We start from the raw sequence: 8,719 nt of genomic DNA, 5'->3' as shown, positions 1-8,719 counted from the left end.
CATCACTGGTCATTTTTAATAGCTAAAAACCCGACTTTAGGTGGCCTTTTTCCTCTATTGTGGGCCAAACGCGAGGCGCTGTACAAGAAGCCTTTGACGCCAAGAAGCCGTGAGAGGGTTTGCCGGAGTAGGCGGGGTCAGGAGAGGGGTGTGGTGTGAGGAGTAAGGTGACAGAAGGAAGAGGAAGACGTTAGCGAGTCATAAGTACTGCCGGACTTTTCGTAGGAAGGCTGCCGGACCGTACAGCCCCAGGAACAGGAACTATCACCCCGGTGTTGGGACCAGGGAAAGACAAGCTGGGCTGGAGGGGGAACCCTTATCGTGCGGAGCTGAGGGAGGAGGAAGGACCAAGTCAGCTGTGAACCCAGCGCAGGGCTGATAGTCGGCCGACAAAGTTTGCTTGTTGCGGAAGCTGCGATGTGTTTGTGGGATTCTAATGTTTATTGCTCGTAGGTCACAGGTGATCAGCTGAGGGAAGTGGGAGGGGTGTATAGATAATGAGCTAGACAGGTGAATGCTGGCCTGTTCCTGCATCGCTAAGAAGGTGATTCATTGGGATTGGTCGCCGGGTGGGAGCGGGTTTCCTCCTACACTATCGCTGTACACGTAGCTGGAGTGACAACGCTGGCATTTCCCTACACCTGAGACTTGATCATTCATGGTATAGAGCATTCCATATCTTGGACAATAGATCATTTGTATATAGGATCGCTGATCAGATGTAGGATCGCTGATCAGATGTAGGATCGCTGATCAGATGTAGGATCGCTGATCAGATGTAGGATCGCTGATCAGATGTAGGATCGCTGATCAGATATAGGTTAATTCATCATTCATAGATTGGATGCTAGCCGATATTTTAGATAATAGATCACTCATTTGTTAAACAGTGAATACAGTATACTTATTTGTATGCAAGATATTTGATCGTGCATATATAGGATCATTGATCATTCATCTATAAGAAGACTGTTTATTCATTAAAATATAGAATAATTGATCATTTAAAGAATACCTTGAAAACCAAGTTTTAAAGCTCAGGCACTAATATATATATATATATATATATATATATATATATATAATTTTTAATATTTGTTATGTACTATATGTTATATCTATAAAGTAGGTATTTGAAAACTATTGAAGGGGCTTGTTAGACATTTTAATGTTCAATCTTTGCAGATACACCGTAGACGAGTGTAGTTGTGGATGTGAATTTGTACATTTTAGTAATATTCTAGAAGATCACTGTAAGCCTCTGAAAACACTGAACTAGAAACGCACTTTCTTAGGTCAGTAAGCACTCTTTTACATAATGAGTAAAAGGAGACGTGGCGTTCTCGGTCCTTGGTTGCCACACAGGAGGAGGAAGAGTATATTTGTGTTGGTGGCTATAGCCTGTGTATTGTTCTTTGGGTTCCTGCTGCTAAGTAAAGGGGTGGACGATGGTAGTAGCCAGAACTCTGAGGGACATAAAGTAGAGAAGCATGTGATACCCAGGGAAGAGGCTGCTATACAAAATGAATTGAGCGATGAACAGCTTAAGAGGCCAGTATATGAAAAGCCACCGCTCGATCCTAATGCCTTGGGAGAGCTTGGGCGAGCAGTGAATCTCAACCTTGATGGCGACGAAAAAAAGCTGGAAGAGGACAGCATCAACAAACATCAAATAAACATCTACCTCAGCGATAGAATCTCATTACATCGTCGACTGGAGGAACGATGGAATCCATTGTAAGTTTGAGTTCTGTAATATACAGAACAATTTATTTTCACATTGGTAGGATTATGCTTTGTTGGCACTATGAGTGTTTTTGCATTTTGTTTTTCCACTCATACAGGATAGACGAGGTGAAGCTAGGCTCTTCCACTCATACAGGATAGACAAGGTGAAGCTAGGCTCTCATCCCTTGTGATTGTACTCAGTATATGTTAGTGTCCAGAGAAAAGATTAGGTATGGATATAAGGCCGTGGCTATTGACTTGTAAAGTTCTCTTTAGGCTACTTGCACGCTGCTCCATTGCAAAAATGCAGTATGCATTTTGCTGGCATTTCAAGTGCATTTTGCATCTGAATTAAAAAAAAAACTCAAAAAAGTGACTCAAAAAACGCAGTTTGCCACTTTTTGATGCGTTTAACATTCACGTCAATGGGGAGGTGCATTTTTTTTTCTTGCTGCAGTTTTTTTTTTTTTTTTACCGCACCAAAAATGCAGGAAGTTAAAAAAAAAATGCAACTGACCTTCAACTGATCTGTGTGAAGAGTTCCATAGGATTTGTCATGCTTTTTTCTTCCACTTTTTTGTACGCAAACCCGGAATAAAATGGATCAGTGTGAAAGCAGCCTTTGTGTTCTTTAGGGTATACACTTTGGGGAGAAGAGCAGTTCATTTGAAAGAACTGATAGATTATGAAAGAACCACTGCTAGGGCCGTCTTAAAGTGTTACTAAACCTAGGACCCTGCATTCACTATATCTGGTCTTCCACAGTACACAGAACATGGAAGTGCAATTATTTTAGGTAATAGAATCTGCTAAATACCTTTTCTCATCAGCAGTTAGAGCAGTCTTGTGACTTCTATCAGCGTCCAGCAGACCACATGTTAAAGCTTGTCAGAGGTGTTTTCATTCTGCTCTAGGAGGATGCAGAACCCTTGACCTCCGTCTGGACAGCGCGGATTGACCCTGTGCTGATCACATGCACTCTCCCAAGAAAAAAAATACCTCTCTAGCAATACACACCAAACTGAGTATGTACAGAGTGACCCCACACAATATATTTTATCAGGAGATAAGGGGGGCACTGGAAGAAGGGGAGGATCAGAGAAGTCAGGCTCAAATAGCCTTTTTACACAATGCGGAGGATTAAACCCTTAGGTTCCACAGTGAGTATAACAAACATGCTTTACTACATATACAGTTTGATTTTACTGTTGTGGGTTTAGTAACCCTTTAATAGCATTATGGGCCCTTGGGCAAAGTCATGCACTGGGGTCTTACCAGCCTGCTCCAATTTATGCACCCTCTCTCAAGAATTAAAGTATAAATAGTTGATAGAATTAAACCTATTTTTATTACTTTCACCAATATTGATTTTAACAATAAGAAAACCTGCCATAAATCAAAGACTAATCAACACAAAGGACACAGTACAGGGGGAGGCAAAAGGGCACAGTATAGGGGGATCAGGAGAGCACAGTACAGGTTCCTGGGCTCTGCCTGGAACATGGCCATCCTGGGTCAGCTTGGCAAAAAGCATGACTGTCCCAGCAAATCTGCAAGGGTTAGCGAGTATGATGTATGCCAGATTATCATGGAGCCCCCATGCATCTGGGGCCCCTGGGTATTGCCCAGGGATACCCATGCATTAAGACGGCCCTGACCACTGTAAACCTTTAACTATGAACATCAGGCAAAAACAAACCTACATTAAATATATACAGTACTTCCTTCAATAGCCACAAACCATATGAATCCACTTTGAGTACGCTAAATGCCTTTGCGTATCATTCAAAATCAGCAGGGGATCAAATACTTATTTCCTTCACTGTATATTGGAACACAGTAGTGGCAATATCACTGTGCTGGACATAACCTGTGCAGACAGCAGAGAAGAACACAGCAGGTCCACCCACTACAGAAAACTACAGGAGGGGTCGGAGTCATAACCAGTCATCCTTGCCAAGGAGAGAGAGCAGCAGTGACTGGTCTGTGTTACAAAAAAGTTAAAGGAAAAGTTTCATGCTTTTTTACTGCACAGAACTGGAAGAAATATACACAGCACTCCATGATTCAATACAAAAAGAAATACACATTCCTGTTGTATTTAGATAATATTTGCTTTATCAGCCTTGATTGACAACTTTAGGCAGGCAGAAATATGTGAGACCGGAGCATACTCGGAAAACTTTATAGCCACTTTAGACTTGCAAATTGGTGTCCATAAAAATTCGGAGGTAGTACAAAGATGAGTTGAAGAGAACATGCCACAGCAAAAATGATATCCCTTGTCTTTTTCAACAGGCAGTACTGTGCCCAATGTGACCCATTCAAGTGAGTGAGGCCACATTGCAAGGTCAAGCCAAACGCGGTATTTACATAGAAAAATCTTTGAGGTAAAAAAGAAGGGATTCAGGAGGCAGCAGTACCATGTCTTGAATGCCTGACGGGTGCTGTTCTACTGCAGAGAGTGCTGCAAGTGTGAACAGTCCATAATGTCCCTGGCCCCCCTTTTACACACATGTAATTGTTCTGTGTGTACAGCATACCAAGGTGAAAGGTGAGCATGACCAGATTGTGCCAAAGATTGAGAGTGATTTGAAGAGAGTGTTTAAATAGAAAAGGAGCCAATGCCGGGGAGTGTAAATTATTGAAAAAAAAATACTTGTCCAGGGACAGATCAGGGTCTTAATCTACCAAACTGAGCATGTGTAGAGTGACTCCACGCGATATGTCTTATAAGGAGAGGGGGGCACTGGAAGAAGGGGAAGGATCAGAGAAGTCAGGCTCAAATGGCGTTTTTTACTCAATGCAGAGGATTAACCCTTTATGTTTCACAGTGCATATATAGACTGATTTTACTGTTGTGAGTTTATTAAGACTAAGAATGCTTTCAGAAATAGAAGTGTTAATAGTTTGTTTTTTATTGAAGGTTTTCAAAAAAGAATATAAAAAAGAAAAAAACCATTATATAGAATGCACAGAGGTGCTCCATGATCGTCACAGTAACAGAACAAAGAAAATGTATCAAATCTTTTAGGAAGACTTCACTAGGTCACATAGAAACACCAAATGCAATATGCATAACGTACTTTCTCAAAGACTACACCAATTACACCGGTTTGATTTGATATGTCACATCACCTCCAGGTCAGGAGAAGGAGGGGAGGGGAGGGGAGCAGAGCAGATGTGTCCGCTCTCCTTCCTCCTCTATACCACATCCCGTGGTACCCACCGAACCAGTCTTGGCCCACAGATGGGCAAGCGGAGCCCAGGACATACAGTTGTGGCCAAAATTATTCAACCCCCACTGAAATTGAGTGTTTTGGCCAGTTTGACATTGCTTTTGATCATTCAGTCATCTTGCTTACATTTACATTAAAGAGGCACTTGTAGGTCAGACAAATATAACATAACAGTTATAATGAAATAACCACAAATGTCTTTTCTGTGCTCACAGCATTATCAGTTTTATTCAACCCCCAAGTGACATTCAATCTTAGTACTTAGTACAGCATCCTTTTACAGTTATAACAGCTTTTAAACGTGAAGCATAGCTTGACACAAGTGTCTTGCAGCGATCTACGGGTATCTTCGCCCATTCTTCATGGGCAAAGGCCTCCAGTTCAGTCACATTCTTAGGCTTGCGCACTGCAACTGCTTTCTTTAAGTCCCACCAGAGGTTCTCAATCGGATTTAAGTCTGGTGACTGCGATGGCCACTCCAAAATGTTCCAGCCTTTCCTCTGCAACCATGCTCTAGTGGACTTGGAGGTATGCTTGGGATCATTGTCCTGTTGAAAGGTCCAACGTCTCCCAAGCCTCAGGTGTGTGACGGACTGCATCACGTTTCCATCCAATATCTCCTGGTACTGAAGAGAATTCATGGTACCTTGCACACGCTGAAGCTTCCCTGTACCTGCAGAAGCAAAACAGCCCCAAAGCATGATTGACCCTCCACCATGCTTCACAGTAGGCAAGGTGTTCTTTTCATCATAGGCCTTGTTCTTCCTCCTCCAAACATAGCGTTGATCCATGGGCCCAAACAGTTCTAATTTTGTTTCATCAGTCCACAGAACACTATCCCACAACTTTTGTGGTTTGTCCACATGGCTTTTGGCATACTGCAGTCGACTCTTCTTATTCTTTGGAGACAGCAAGGGGGTACGCCTGGGAGTTCTGGCACGGAGGCCTTCATTACGCAGTGTGCGTCTTATTGTCTGGGCTGAAACTTCTGTACCCACATCTGACAAATCTTTTCTCAGTTCCTCAGCAGTCACACGGGGACTTCTCTCCACTCTACGCTTCAGGTAGCGCACAGCAGTCGAAGTCAGCATCTTCTTTCTGCCACGACCAGGTAGCGTTTCAACAGTGCCCTTTGCCTTGAATTTGCGAATGATGCTTCCTAAGGTGTCTCTTGGTATGTTTAACATCTTTGCAATCTTCTTATAGCCATTGCCCTTCCTGTGAAGAGAAATCACCTCTTCTCTTGTCTTCCTGGACCATTCTCTTGCCTTCACCATGTTTGTAACCACACCAGTAAATGTCTAGAAGGAGCTGAGTATCACAGTCATTTTAAAGCTGCCTAATTGGTGCTTATTATGCTTGATTGCTGCTCGGTGACATCCACAGGTGTTTTCAATACCTGATGGAAAGCACCTGTATGAACCTCTGTTCTTCAGAGTGGTAGTCTTTAAGGGGTTGAATAATTGTGGCAATGAAGAAACCACATAAGAACCATTTACTACTGTATTACATAAACAATTGATGTCATTTTAGTTGCATTTGGGTAGTTACAACGTCCTTGTAGGATTTGATTCTGAATACAATTCCAAATGTACACTATAGTCCCTAAACCCCTTTACAGCATTGGGGGTTGAATAATTTTGGCCACAACTGTATAGCGGAGGAGAGACTGACACTGTAGGCTTCTCCCTCCGCTATAGCTGATGGCGAACCAGGCCCGCAGATGGGCAAGCGGAGCCCAGGAAACCTCACTCCGGGTGCATGGAGAGGCTGGCACTGTGTGAAAGCAATGCTGGCGCCGATTGCTTCACCTGACAGGTGAGCCCTGCTGCTTGCCCGCAGCAGGGCTAAAGGCCAAAAAAAAACTACCTGCCCAGCACCTGGATCTACATGTCCCAGGCGTCGGGCAATAGGAATTGCTCATCCCTGTAAGTGTACCTAGAAAAATTGATGCTTTATTGATTTGATATGGATTTCTTTTCTGTTCATTTACTTTCCATTTTGTTAATTGGTAAATAAACTTTCAACACCTCTATTTCTGAAAGCATTCTGAACCACTTGCCCTCCAGAGGATTTACCCCCCCTGACCAGCCCATTTGTTATGATACGGTGCTGCATTACTTTATCTGACAATTGCGCGGTCATGCAACGCTGCACCCAAATTAAATTTACGTCCTTTTTTTCCCTTACAAATAATGCTTTCTTTTGGTGGTATTTGATCACGTGTGTGTTTTTTTTTTTTTTTGCGCTATAAACAAACCTAAATATGTGAAAAAAAAAAAAAACCCACAATTTTGAGGAAAAAAAATATATATTTTTGACTTTTTGCTATTAAACATGTCCAATAAAAAAATTTAAAATATCAAATTTCGTCATAAATTTAGGCCAAAATGTATTCTGCTACATGTCTTTGTTAAAAAATAATCCCAATATGTGTAAATTGGTTTACATGAAAGTTATAGCATTTACAAATGGCCAGTGTATATATACTGGATGTATTTATTTTTTTTACTAGTAGTGGCAGCGATCAGCAACTTATAGCAGGACTGCGGCGGGCATTCTGACACTGGGGGGGAACTGACTTGGTGTCATTGACATCCCCAGTGACACCAATACAGTGATCAGTGCTAATAAAAAGCACTGATACTGTACTAATGGCACTGGGCAGGAAGGGGTTAACATCTGGGGCAATCAAAGGGTTAACTGTGTGCTGTTTCACGTTATGTGCTGTGTGTGTGCTTCACTGTAAGCACACTGCTTTGTATGGCTCTGCTATGGAGCGCCATACAAAGCAGAGTGCAAGAGCTGACGGGAGAGATTTGTATTGTTTTACATACAAGAGGGATACTTGGTGATCGCTTGGTGCCGGCGAGTAATTACCGGCCAGGACCCGGTGATTGACAGTCGAGGCCGCGAATGACTGTGCGGGTAGGGCATGGGGTGGAACATGTAACATGTTCCCATAGCTGCAGCCGCCGCCCTCCCTCCCTCTGACACATAGTACGACCTTTAATGATCTAAGAATCATCAGCTGTCAGCTTACGTGCAGGTTACCCGCTGACAGCTGAATGTAAAAAAAAGAATTGAAGGCAATTTAAAAGTGGAGCAAAAAACCAGCGTGCTGTTCCCCCGCCCCCCATTCATACCAAGCCCTGTGGGATGGATTTTGAGGGAAACCTCAACTCTAAAATAAGTGATTTTCCCCTCCCCGCCCCCCCAAATCTTGAGCCCACCCATTTTGTCTCCATGTTGATTGGGATAAGGGCCTCTTCTCCACAACCCTGGCCGGTGGTTTTGTGGAGGTCTGCGGGGGGATTTTTGGAATCTGGACGAACCCCCAGACCCCCCTCTCTCCCATGTGAATGAGTATGGGGTATATGGTACTGCTTCTCATTCAACAAAAAAAAAAGTATAGTGCAAAAAAACCACATGAGGTAGTTTTTGACAAGTCTTTTATTAGAAAAACAAGCATAAAAAAAAAAAAAGTCCCTCGGTGTAGATCCATTGTCAATCACGATGCCTGCTGCCACCACCGACCCGAAAAAGAAAAAAAACCCTCTGCTCTTGACGAAGGCTCCTGCTGTCTGATAACTCTGCCACCCCCAGACAGTTCTTTTGTTTATATAGTGTGGGGTATTTTTTCAAAATCCTTATTCAGGGGATAATATAACCTTACTGCTTAACAATTATGATGGGGGTTGGGAGAGAAGCACCCTTTTTTTTTTTTTTTTTTTTTTTTTTTTTTTTTTTTT

The 8,719-nt window shown here is 42.7% G+C and overlaps 1 protein-coding gene across 1 annotated transcript in view; it reads left to right on the top strand.

The window, feature by feature from the left end:
* The first annotated feature begins 1,139 nt into the window (after positions 1-1,139).
* The window catches only part of GALNT12 (polypeptide N-acetylgalactosaminyltransferase 12), a 138,972-nt gene continuing 131,392 nt past the window's right edge, over positions 1,140-8,719 (top strand). The window contains exon 1 of the mRNA XM_089681039.1: positions 1,140-1,737. Within this exon, the coding sequence (XP_089537165.1) occupies positions 1,319-1,737 (419 nt within the window). The 5' untranslated portion in view covers positions 1,140-1,318. The remainder of the gene's footprint in view (positions 1,738-8,719) is intronic.

Source organism: Staurois parvus, unplaced genomic scaffold, assembly GCF_062004578.1.
Source record: "Staurois parvus isolate SC_StPar_1 unplaced genomic scaffold, SC_StPar_1.0 ptg000257l, whole genome shotgun sequence".
Classification (NCBI taxonomy): Eukaryota; Metazoa; Chordata; class Amphibia; order Anura; family Ranidae; genus Staurois; species Staurois parvus.
This window is presented reverse-complemented; position numbering and strand designations above follow the sequence as displayed.